Source organism: Dendrobium catenatum, unplaced genomic scaffold (assembly GCF_001605985.2).
Source record: "Dendrobium catenatum unplaced genomic scaffold, ASM160598v2 fragScaff_scaffold_932, whole genome shotgun sequence".
Classification (NCBI taxonomy): domain Eukaryota; kingdom Viridiplantae; phylum Streptophyta; class Magnoliopsida; order Asparagales; family Orchidaceae; genus Dendrobium; species Dendrobium catenatum.
This window is the reverse complement of record NW_021319394.1, coordinates 358389-371958: the sequence shown is the minus strand read 5'-3', so window position 1 is coordinate 371958 and position 13570 is coordinate 358389. Positions and strand designations below refer to the sequence as shown.

At 36.8% G+C, this 13570-nt stretch overlaps 1 protein-coding gene across 2 annotated transcripts in view; it reads left to right on the top strand.

Annotated features, from left to right (window-relative positions):
• Positions 1-13570, top strand: part of LOC110102520 (phosphatidylinositol glycan anchor biosynthesis class U protein-like) — a 40094-nt gene that overhangs the window by 15943 nt on the left and 10581 nt on the right. For both annotated transcript variants that reach the window (XM_020830879.2, XM_028697440.1), the window contains 2 exons: positions 991-1115; positions 8626-8760. In XM_020830879.2, coding sequence (XP_020686538.1) covers positions 991-1115; positions 8626-8760 — 260 coding nt within the window. The remainder of the gene's footprint in view (positions 1-990; positions 1116-8625; positions 8761-13570) is intronic.

The following is a 13570-nucleotide window of genomic DNA, read 5'->3' as shown; positions in this document are numbered from 1 at the left end:
TTATTTGTCTTTATTTCTTTTAAAGGTATATGATTTTAAGTTGTTGCACTATTGGTTTAATGTGACTATATTATGAGGATCTAGCCTTTCATTCAACTAAGGAAGAATTCTTGTTCTTGTTTAGGGGTTGTTTGGTTGGTTGAAAAAGGAATGCAGTGTAAAAGTATGCAGTGTATTTGAAATAATTTGTAGTTGTTTGGATGAATATAAAATAAATGCAGAGAATTATTATTATTATTTTGGTTTGAAGTAAAATAAATACAGTGTAAAACATGACCAGTGGTTATGGGCTGTAGTGGCGGCGACAGGCAATGAAGTTCCTGTGTATTTGAAAATTGTTAAAATTTAAGTAATTTCAAATATACAAAAAATAAACTAGTGGGTGAATTTCAAATACACCAAAATTTTACACTGCATTTGATTTACTTCAAACCAAATATTAATATTCTCAGAACCTCTGCATTTGAAATACTTTACACCACTTTTACTTCAAACCAAATAGCCCCTTAAAAACTTCTGATTAGTACACAAAAGAGAACAAAAAGGAGGAAAATGATGGAGGACATGTCTAGGTGTTGCTGGAAAGAATACTTCATTATATTCTGTCATTGTTCAGTTAAAAGGTTAATGTAAGGTGCAATAACATTATGCTATAAGGATTATTTGCATCTTATTCTTTCTATCAGAAGTTGCAGCTAACTATCTATGACTTTCTGTTGATTTCCTAGATTTTTCTGAGACGAATGCTTCAATGCATATTGTGAGTGTTTTTTAAGAAAAGCATGATGTAAAAGATTATGCTGAAGCTGATGCGATCTATTCCAAATGGAAATACATTCACACATGAAATATGTTGGCACGGATTTTACTATTCCATCTTGTCTGTTGTTGAAGCTTTTTAATCAATTGATAAATTTTCACATCCTAGCACACAACCTGATATTTGTGATTCTATGGAATATACTGTCATGCTTATCCATGCAAAGACAGCTTGATTTTTGTGCTTGTAGATTTCTTTACTGCCATGCTTATTCGTGCAATTGGGGAGAAGCTAATGCTGACAAACTGCAACAACTTGAAGTTGCTAAAACCTTCTAAGCTAGTTGAGAGTTTTGGTAAGTTACATTTTAATTTCAGGCAAGATTGCTGTAATTCTGTTATTTTTTCAACAACTAACTTGGTAAATAAAATTTGGAACTCCTGGGCTTTATATGACCATAAGAACTTTAACGCTATTGTGTTTGAATTGGAATACGGCAGTTTGGGTGCATTTTTGAAGCTATAAGTTCCTTTTTTTACTCAGTGAAGGCCAGTGTTGTTTATTGGAGTAGAACTGCATATTGGATATATGATAATACAAAAATAACTGCTTTGAAAACCTAAAAGAAACTTGCTGCCTTAACAATTCTTCTTCCAAATGGGAGATGTTGAAGCTGCGCTTTGTTATTGAGAAAGAATATTAGCTTGTTTATTGCTGTAAAAGTTTACATAAGAAAGTTTTGAATAGGGGTTGATACTCGCCATATTTTTTGATTTAGAGCAACTGGTGTTGATTATTCAAAATTTTTATTTTTAACGTCTATGGCAGATTCCGTGACTGTCAACTAACATATTAGGCAGCATGATAAGTTGATAACATACCTTGCCAACATTTGATAGGGTAATGCAATGTAACATTTACTGGTGAATAAAAGATTTAATTACAAAGTTAATCCTATAAGGTCCACATTGATTAGCTGTTTGCAGTTAGTAATTATTGACTCAATTTTTGCATTGAGTTGACCCGGTTTTATAAAAAAAATCAAAATTTAACTCAATTTAGGCTTGTGACGATTCAATATAATTAAATTTGCCCTATTAATTCCAATACGACTCAATCTTTAGCTTGATTAGCTTAAATCAATTAAATTGAATAAGCTGATCCAATTTAATCAATTTGTCTTGTTTTATTCTGCCTTAATTTCATTAACTTGAATTGAATCAGACTGGATTGCATCAAACTAACTCAATCAAGTTTGATTCGGCGCAAATCAACTCGATTTGAATAAAATTGAACGAAATTGAGTCGAGTATCATTAAATTAAATTAAATTAGATTGAATCGACTTATGTTAAGAAAGGTAGAGGCAGACCTAAAAAGACTTGGTTAGAAAATATTAGAAATATCTTTCTTTATTAGATTTAAACGAGAATTTGACTTTTAATAGGACACAATAGAGAAAAAGGATTCATGTCGCCGCCCCCACGTAGTGGGATAAAGGCTTGTTGTTGTTGTTGTTGTAGATTGAATAGAGTCGAGTTAAATTAAATTGAATCGAGTCGAATTGATTCAAGTTGGGCTACATACACTTTTTTTTAGCCTTATAAATATTTCAAAATCAAGGTCACTTAGGCTTCGTTTGGGGTGTCTTTCTTAATGCTTTCTAAAGCAAAGCCCTATATGGGTCCTGGTTGGGTACCCATGCTTTACTCGGACGGGCTTCGCCCACCCACACCCACCCATGATGACTTTTGGGATGCCATACCCACCTATACCCACTCAGTTTTCATACTTTTTGAACGCAGTCTGTCACGAATTGATGGCCTTGAGGCTTGTTGCCCTTTGCTTTAATTGCAAACTTTCAAGAAGCATATCAGAATTTACCGTAGTCGCGGCATGTTAAGTGCTGCACACTATGTAGTGAGGATTGCAATAATATAAGATATACAGTGATTAGCAATGTAAATCGATTTATCCCCCAATGTTGAGTACCCACCCACAAGGCCATGGGCGTACCCATACCCATTGCGTTTGAGTGGGTACATGGGTGGGTGTGGGTACCCAATGCAGGGCTCTGTTCTAAAGCAGTAAAAAAGCTGTCCCAAATGAAAACCTTAAACAGATGGCTGAAATTGAAGTGGCTGCTATATCCGCATTCTTACAGCCCCTTTTCAAATATTTACTGTTCCTATAACAAGTTCAAACTTTTGGGGGCAGTTAGGGTTGCATATGGGTCATCCATCCAAGGTATTGATGGCCTTCCCACCCCCAAAGGCTTTCAGAAAAGAAAAAAAAGGGCACACCTGTGCCGAGCTGAGTGGGAGAGCGGGTCTTTTTGTGTGTAATATGGTAGAGCTGAAGGGGGACTAAGATTTTTTCTTTCCAAAATGGAGAGAACCGAGAGCTAAAAGGAGCTTTGGCATGCAACCAGAGAGGGGAAACTAAGTGGTTGCTTGTTCGGTTGTTCCAAACGGAGGGCAAGGAAGAGCAGCTGCAGCCCAGGGGGACATTTCATGTGCATTTGGAGCGAAACATTGAGTTGCGATAGTTATTATTCCTCCAACAAACGAGAGATGAGCAGCTGTATTGGGTGTCTTCTTACCTCAACGTCCAAAACTGTGGAAGGATGGCAGCTGGGATTTCAATCTTCCAAAGAGAAGAGAAAATGGAGGGCTGGGGGTGGCCCGCTTCCTCTTGGCTTCTTAGTCTTAAAAAATCGGGAGAGGAGGCTTTCCAATCAAGCCTCTTCTTTCTTTGTTATGACCTAAAGAAAAATCAGGAAAGACTATTAGGTCTACTTCTTCCTTCAACTTTTTCCAAAATTAGAGAACCTTAATTTTGGGAAGGCTTTTCTTTTCTTGGTTCTTTTGATTTTGTGAAACTTTGAGGAAGAAGACTTGAAGCTGCTGTCCACCTTTGTTTCATGCTGCATTCATCTTATTGATTGATCTTGAAGGATGTTGAATTCAGAACATCAACTTCTACGAGTTGGTGGTGGTGGATATAACATCTTGAGGCAGTCCAAACAACAATTCTTTTATTCAGTTGTCTTCATTTCATCCAAATTAAGGTGCTACTGTCGGTTGCCACCGAACATAGCTTTAGTGAGGTATATTCCTAAACTTAAAAAAACTTAGAACTTTTGGCCGCTAGTTGTGTTTGTATGATGCTAAACAAGCCCTAGATCTATGTAGAAACCTTGGTTTGTGCTCTCAAAACCTAAAACCCCGCTGTCCTCTTCAATTCATGAAAATTTGGCAATTTCCAACAGGTGATTCTCATTTGAGAATTTGAAGAGGATGACATCGAGCACTGGGTCGTTGGACTCATGTCCAATGAACCTCAAATGCATGAAAAAGTATTCATATTGGAGCCTTTTTTGTCTACAATCGAACTCTTGGCTAGACATCATCATTCGATCTCAAATCGAATGGCTATGGGTAGGTTTCAATCCCCACTATTTGCATGACCTTCCCATCAAATCATAAGATTTGACAAAATAGACATATAATATCGGAGCTTGCACACGTTAAAATTGTGGACATTCCTATGTTTTGATGTATGCCCAAAATGTGTTTGATTAATTCAGTAAACCCCGAAATTATTGTTAAGACTTCTTATAGACTCTCAAAGGTCTATGTTACAAGTCCTACAATAGATATAGTTAATCAAAGTTCACCTTTGGAATTTACAAAGTATTGAACATTAAAAAAATAATAATCATTGCTCGGAATTTCTATTTGCGCCATTTGTGCACAATGGAGCATGACACATGGAGCAAAATAGAGCGCAATTTTATTTAAATTTTTTAAATATATTTATAAACATTTTTAATAATTATATTTTTTATTTATAAGAATATAATATTTAATTTTAAAATATAATTAAAATATTAGTTAAGTTTTATAATGCTGCTGCCGGTTGTCCTAACACACGATTCGTGAGTCAAGAACGAACAAACTGCTCCTGAGCGTCTGTTTCTTCCTGTATGTTTGACGTACATGAAGGAAGCGATGGAGTGCGAGTGTCTGCCTGAGCCGTTTGTCTGATTTTGCCGCCCTCTCCTTATGGTCCGTATTTTTTCTTCCATCACGTGAGGCCAGCGCTGCTTTTTTCCTCGTCCGTTTAATCCCATCGCTGTTCAGGGTTTGTCCATTGTTTTCGCCTCCCACTGATTTTAATTGATTCTGCTGATGTTGCTAGATAGGTATTTCTTAATCTTCCTCTCTAGCTTTAATAGTTTAGTTAGGTATTCTTTAATTCTGCTGATTCCACCCTGCTTTTTCAACTGAATATATATATATATATTTACATTTCATTTTTCTTTAACTTGGAATCTGCTCTTCATATTGGTAAAATGATTCAAGAATAAAAATGTATTGAGGGAGAAGAGTATTTTTTTCGAAGTTTGAACGAAGAAGTCCAATCAGAGAGGTTATGTTTTAGTATAATGGTGAAGAGAGTTCATTTTTGTGCATTTCTTGAAGTATCTGATCATGTGATGACTCTCTACTAACCCTATTATGCTAGCTTGTCTTTCAGTTTAATGATTTTCGTATTCATGCTTATTTTTTTATAATTATTGTATAGTTTGTGTCATGTTCAAAATGATGTGCGCCGCACCGTGCGCTATGCGCCTTGACTCAAAAGTGAACTTTGTGCCGTGGTGCGCAATTGGCAATTAACAAGTATAGTAGTCCCAAAACTATATATTATTTTCCTTGATTTTTCAATCATATTTGCTTAGCCTAATTAGGGTTCATCGATTTTGATGGACCCATAAGTTATAAAAGATTCATTTTTTTCTTTGGTCTCAAAGTTGTAGGAACTTATTTCCCTTTTATCCTTAAAGCTATAGGCTCATCATCACCTTCATTTGCTTGAGTCCCAATCAGGCAGATTCTCTCCATCTCTAGTCTGCTAAGCCTTAGCTCTTTCTATTAAACTTGAGCAACCAGAAACTATCATTCCCCTTGGTCTCATAGCAAAGCTTTCTCGCTTGACCCAACTAAGGGCAATCTCTTAGTCTAGATCCCAAACTCTCGACCTCTATCACTTGGACAAAATAGGTGATTTCATCAATCATAAAATAAAATTCAAACTTCGAGACCTTTTAGAAGCATATTTCTCCTTAAATTCATCTTACCAAAATAGATGAATTTCACCAAGTCCTAAGTTAAATATTTAGATAAAATTGCATACCATATTAAGCAAAATCTTTCTCTTATCCAAATATTAAGAGATCAGCTAAACCTTAAAAAAAAAACACTTGGGTTTCTTTTGATGCAACAATGTGTCATTTCATCTCAAAAGATTGAATTCATTTCATCTCAAAAGATTGAATGTCTATATCATTGGATCTGAGGATTCCATAAATGATTGACTTACCTTAAAATAAACAGTTGTTATTATATTGGTTCTTCATAATCCTCTAAAAATATGACATATTTAAAAATCTAAATAAAAACTATCATAAATAATTTAAAGTGAAACTAACCTAGATTAAAATTAAATCTCTTCATATTCTATGATAAAATAAAATATCCAATCATTAGTGTGACAACCATTCAAATTTCACACACTAGATACAAAGCACCAGGGATCCTAGGATTATAAATTTTCATTTTCTACACATGTGATTGTGATACTTGGTATGATGTTTTATATGTTGTTTGTGTTGTGGGCATTTATGCTTAAGTCTTAGAATAGAGATATATGCTTTTCCTTGCATGTTGCCATGCCCGAAAGAGGCAAATAATTAAATCATTATCATATAACAAAGTTTTCTTATAGGTGTTGCTTAAAATCCCTAATTAGGCACATCCAATAGGATAAAAATTAGATTGACATTATAAGTGTCAGACAATTTGTGTGATGATGATTATATATTATATAATTCTTAACAATTTCTTTTACTATCTAGTCTTATTTTTTTGCTTTTCAAATATAATTTATAGATTTAAGAAGTTATATAAGCCTGGGGGACACATCTACAATAATGATGAGTGAGAAGGATAAACTCCAAAATAAAGTCATAGACGCATCAGAGACCAAAACTAGAAGACCATAAGCCGAGTCTATAATTTTAGCTTGACTGTTTAATTCAGGCAACTTAGCTGACATTTTTCTTTATTTCTTGGTTTTAATAATAAAAGGCATGTACTATTATTTTATGGTTAATTTTTTATACATTTGGTTGTTTGTTTACTTTGATGTGCAATGCAAGCTTTTTTTCAGATTTCTTCTCTTGCTTTGCTTGGGGTAGCTTGGATGTTTTATGCGGTGGGATCTTTAGAAAATATAATTTTTTACTAATTAAATTGTAATAATATAAAATCAATTATAGGATATTATTTTCAAACAAAAATTGCATAGCTTATCTAAAAGAAGTCAACTAAAAAAAAGATATTAAAGGCCTCCTTATGAATCGTGAGTTCTAAATCAATTTTTAATTGATTATTTATCCATAAGGGTGTGTTATCAAATTAATATCAAAACTCACGTACCAAGCTGATAAACATCATATTATAGCTCAGTGAGTCGCATGTGGAATAAAAACCTCATATCGAGGGACAAATTCATGGGATGTAATTAATCATAGAGGTTTATCTATGGGGAATTTGCACTCAAGAATAAAATAAACCATATTCAATCAAATTTATTGTATTGGGAAATTTTTTTGATTAAATAAAATAAATACAATTTTTTTATTGAATACATAATAAAATAATATTTTTATCCTCTAGAATAAGATAATATTTTTATGTCGTACTCGATCACAAAATATATTAAATCTGTCGAGGATAGCAAAAATTCTACCAATAATAATCTCTTGATTAATGTAATTATGTTTTAGGTTGAAGGGATGCTTTAATTATTTTAGTATGTGTTTAAGCATATATTTGTTTGAGAATATATATCAGTTTTTTATGAAATACTCCTTTTTTATTTTTTAGTTATATATAACTATGCTTCCAAGTCATTTTAGATCCTAGGTATGGCCTTCATTTTTTTTAATGCTAGTGTATGTTTGGTTGTGAGGAGCTCCCTATTTCCTGAAATGACTTTGGACCAAATGAGATGGGAATCATGATGGACATAGTACTTCTATCCCATTTTTTGGCTTAAGTGACTTCCCAAATCGCAGACGTGACTTTGGACCAAATGAGATGGCAGGCATGACAGGCAAAATTCTTTATCTCACTGTTTTTTTGCTGAAGTGATTTCTCGAATTTGCCTGTCAATCAAACACCCAAGTGTCTCACGTCCCCATTTCTGTCTTTAGGGTAATTATATATATATATATTCCAGGATCCACCTCATTGAGCATGAATTTAGGCTGAATGAGTGTGCTTTTTCAAACGCTATCTCCGATCCAGTGAATGGGATTTGCCCTACTAGATTACTCGTTGTAATATCCATCCATGTTAATCTGCAAAATCCATCAATCATTGGTGTGAATCAAGTAGTAGGATGTAATGAGATGATCAACCAATTTCTTATGATTAGCTACTTTTTTTGTCATATCCTATCAATTTTGAAACTATTTCTTTCAATCAGCTGGGCTTTGGATTTACTTATCTAAACTTGTTGCAACATCTCGTCTTGCAAATGAAAGTGTGTTGATATGCTAAACACTTATAGATGTGGTCCTACAGAAAAATTTATATAATTGCAATTTGCTATTGTCTAGTCTGCTGAGAAATACTAATTTCCAAGAGATGCTTTGGAATATAGTTTTTTATATATATCTTTTGATATCTAAGGCCCGTTTAGTGGTCAAGACTAACTTTAATTTTATTAACTTGGTTTTAAAACCTGCCAAATCTATTTTCTGATCATGATTATTTATTGTTTTAATTTCAGGAGGTGTAGATGCTGCAGATATTGCATCCCTGATATATTTGTGGAATCCTTTCACAGTAGTGACATGCCTAGGGTCTTGCACGTCACCGATTGATAATTTGATGGTTGTACTGGCCATTTATGGAGCCTGTTCACGTAAGGACTGAAAACTTTGCTATTAACCATAATTTGACTTTTTTGATAGAATTGTTACTAAATTTCCTTACTTCATGCTCGAAATTATTTTAAAAAATATGAAAGATAAACTTTCTAATAATATTTTATGTGGCTTTTTACATATCTAATAGATTATGTATATGACCCTATAACTAGTATAGAGAGTTAAATGACATGTTTCTATCTAATGTGTAATTACCTTGCTATCTTCAAGTGTGACATAGCTGTCTTCTTCCATAGCCTCCTTCGCTGAAATATTGGAAACCAGATGATCGCTATTTTTTCCTTTTTATTTTAGGACTTTCATTCCTTTTCGTTTTCATAAATATGTTTTGCTTGTTTTTATTTTCCTTGTATTGTAAATTAGATAGCCATAAATGTTGAACTTTGAGGCCTTTTGGTTAAAATTTTACTTGAGTTGATGTAGTTCTGTTGTAGCATAAGGATGTCAAATTAATAGAAGTTGATAAAGAATGGAAGGCATTAGTGGAGACTCGTTCCTTTTCATTTTCACAAATATGCTGTGCTAGATGGATGGTTTCCTCCACAAATATTGCATGACTAATATATTTTATATTTTCATGCATTCTCTTTTATTTTATGTACTTGTGTTAATGCTTAAGTGTGCCAAATGAGAGAATATTTACATATTTTTTTATTATCACATTCACATGTAATTTATTTTTTAATCTCTCATTAGCCCTTATTGACTTTTTGATCAATTTTGGTGGTTACAAGTGGGGATTTGAATTACGTAAGATTGACATCTACCTTTGATTATGGCTTGAATTGATGGAAGATGAGAACGAAAATCACCATTCATATAATTATGTAATTTTATTAAATATCGACTCTTCGTATAATTTTTTTATCTTTTGTTGCTCTTAAAATTATTAATGATTCAAATCCTATAAAAAGTCATGGAATTATTTATTATATTACACTGCATTTGAAATACAATTGAGATTACTGTCTTATGATCTTATCTACCAAACTTAGATTGGTGGCAAGTTTATTGTCTCTTCTTTTGGTGAGGCTAAGAGAAATATTTATGTAGGGTCTATATGATCTTTATGGTAAAGGCAATAGCTTGATTGGTGTCCCCTTTGGGTGGTAGTCTATGTTGCACCGATACGGATACGACAACACGGATATGACACGATACCGATACGGGGCACTTGGTACCATTTGGTACCCCTCGATACCGAGTGGTACCGAGCATTGATACTGAGCATAATACCGAGCGTTGCAGAGAGGTACCGACCAGTACTGAGCAGTACAGAATTTCGGTACCGAGCGGTATCGAGTTCCGATACCAAGCGATACCGAGCGGTACTGAGTTCCAATATCGAGCGGTACTGAGCCTACGATGAAGAAAATGAAGAAAATGAACCTTCACTACTCTCGTTGCCTTCACTGTTCGCGTCGTCGAGCGCTTCGTCGATGAAGGATGATCCTGCTGGCTTTAATGCTCGCATTGTCGATCCTCTTCGTCAACGAAGGATGATCCTGTCCGCTTCTATGCTCGCGTCATCGAGCCGCTCCTTTGACTACAACGAAGAAGACGAACGCCTGTGCGGAAACAAAAAATCTAGCTCACGGAAATGTTTAAGCCGCATAAATGAATAGGACAAATTGTAACAGGACACGCATATCCTATATGTGTGTCCTGTCAGATTTAAATAATATTTTAATTGGACATGAAGAAGTCATATCCGACACGTATTCGTGCCATATCGGTGGCGTATCCGTATCTGACGCGTGTTCGATACAACATGCCTCTTAAATAGGAGTATCGGTGTGTTGGAAAAACGTCTTGAGAGGGAGATGAACTAAATCAAAGCAACGGTGGAGGACAAAATTTCCTCCATGGAAGAATAATTCTCTGACCTACGTGACACGGTGAAGAAGATGTTGAATCTCCCCAAACAAACGACGGCATTAGAGGAGAGAGACTGAAGAGAAAAATACGAATTCTGAAATTCCTAGGGATGAAAATGACTTGGTAATCGTAGAGGGAGAAGGGAGAAGGCCCTATTTGGAACCCTTTTAGAGGGAGGAGAGAGGTGGAAGGTATGGAGAGAGGCGTGGATAAGTGGGGTATGAGCAAATGGGTCTTGATTGGGAAAGAAAGGAGGGAGATTATGGTTGAAGAGGTGTTGATTTTGACGGGAGAAGGGGGAATTCGAAGAAGGGTTTGGTTATGAACGTGGAAGGAAGGATCATAACACTTGGGGTGAACCACCCACTTGGGGAAGGGGAAACTATGGAGGAATTAGGGAAAATGAAGAGGATCCGAAGGTCAAGAAGCTGAAGATGCCCATCTTTGAGAGGGAGTATGCATACGGATGGATTTACAATGTAGAGAGATTTCACCATCAATGGGTTGACGGAGGATAAATTGATGGCAGCTAGCCTATGTTTGGAAGGGAAGACGTTGGCACATGAGGCGGCCCATACGGAGTTGGAAGGAGTTCAAAGAGTGATTATTGGAACGTTTTCGAACCAGCAGGGGAGGGGACTTCTATGAGTTCTTTGCCCTAGTACAAGAAGGCTCGGTGGCAGAATATTGCAAGAGTATTTGAGTACTTGGCGAGTTGACTGGATCTGCTGCCTGAGACCATTCTTGTGTTGAATTTCATGAAGGGGCTCAAATCAGAGATCCGAGCAATAGTTAGAGTCATGTGGCCTTGGGACTTGGGAGAGGCTATGGAGCTACCTCAACTGGTGGAGGTTCATAAGTACTATGAGAGGGGAGCTAGTGGCGACAGTTCAGGTGGTTCATATAGGATAACCACCACTTAGCACCCAAGGGGCCTTCACCGGGAAACCTTCATGAGATCCATAGGGAGAAGTTTATAGGAGGAAATGGGGGAAATTTTAAAAAGCTGACTGAGAGGGAGGTGCAGGAAAAGAGGGCAAAGGGATTATGCTTCTGATGTGATGAGAAGTATACTTTGGGGCACAGGTGCAAAGATCAAATTCTTCAGGTTCTCATTGTATGTGATGACGAGGAAGTTGAGGAGGGAGGAGGGAGTGAGACTGGCATAGAGGAGGAGGACAAGCTGCATTTGGACATGGCAGAGGTCTCCTTGAACTAAGTAGTAGGATTCACTCCTAGTCATACCATGAAGGTGAAGATGAAATATCAAACCTAGAGGTGGTAGTGTTGATTGATAGTGGGGCTACCCACAATTTCATCTCCTATCAGGTCGTGGACCAATTAGGGGTGACTTTGGTGGATACAGGGAGATATGGAGTGATGATGGGCACAAGGAAGGTGGAGACGAGCAAGGGCATCTATAGGAGAGTAGTATTGATCATACAAAGGATTCAGATGAGGAGATTTTCTCCTATTAGAGTTAGGTAGTCCTTATATCATCCTGGGGATAAAATGACTGCAGACCTTGAGGAATACCAAGGTTAATGTGGGGGGAGCATTGACCATAGAGCTGGTGGTGGAGGGGAGAAGAGTAGTGGTCAGGGGAGATGCAGGGTTATCCAAAGTCATGATGTCCCTTAAAAACATAATGAGAAGCATATAGGATGTGGGGGGAGGTTTCATGGTGGAGCTACTGAGATTAGAGGTGATCAAATTAGAGGAGAGTGGGGACATTCCTCTTTTAGTACAACCACTGATACAAGAATTCAGTGAGGTCCTTTAGCCACCTCAACATTTGTCATCACCAAGGGAGCAGGAGCATACCATCACCCTGAGGGAGGGGATGGCACCCATCAATGTCAGGCCATACCATTACCCTCAATTTCAGAAGGATGAAAGTGAGAAATTGATCGGAGAAATGCTGGAGACAGGGATTATCAAACCTAGTGTGAGCCCTTTTTCTAATCCAGTCTGACTGGTTAAGAGAAAGGATGGGAGTTGGAGGTTCTGCGTTGACTACAGGGCTTTGAATAAAGAATTTGTACCTTACAAATTTCCTATCCCAGTGATAGATGAGCTGAGTTGGGCAGTTATCATCACCAAGATAGATCTGAAATTCAGGTACCATCAAATTCACATGAAAAGGGAGGACATGCCGAAGACTGCTTTTAGAACACATGAGGGACATGAGTTCTTGGTGTTGCCTTTTGGCCTCACTAATACCTCTGCTACATTCCAGTCCTAAATAAACAGGGTCTTCCGACCCTATCATAGAAGATTTGTGATGGTTTTCTTGATGATATCCTAGCGTACAAGAGGTTAAATGAGGAACACAGAGAGCACTTGAGGATTGTCCTAAAGGTGTTACAGGAGTAGCAACTGAGGATAAATTTAAAGAAATGTTGTTTTTCATAGGCTAGTGTGGAGTACTTGGGACATGTACTATCTTAGGAGGGTGTGGTCGCGAATCAGGCTAAAATTGAGACTGCTGAGATGGCCACTACCAAAGAATCTGAGGGAACTGAGGGAATTTCTAGGGCTAACAGGATACTACAAAAGGTTCATGATTGGGGTATAACACCGTCTCCTGACCATTGATAGAACAATTGAAGAAGGATAACTTCTTGCGGGGAAGGAGGCCACCGCAGCTTTTGGGAGGTTGAAGAAGGCCATGATCACCATATTAGTCCTAGCCCCACCAGATTTCTGTCAGGTTTTTGTAGTGGAGATGGACGCCTCAGGGTATGGATTGGGATTAGTACTCATGCAGAGCTACCGACCCATTGCTTACTTTATCCCGGTGTTTAGAGCTAGAGCTAGGCTGAAGTCAGCTTAGAAGAGGGAGTTGATGACCATTGTGCTAGCCATCCAGAAGTGGAGACCTTACTTGTTGGGTCGATATTTCAT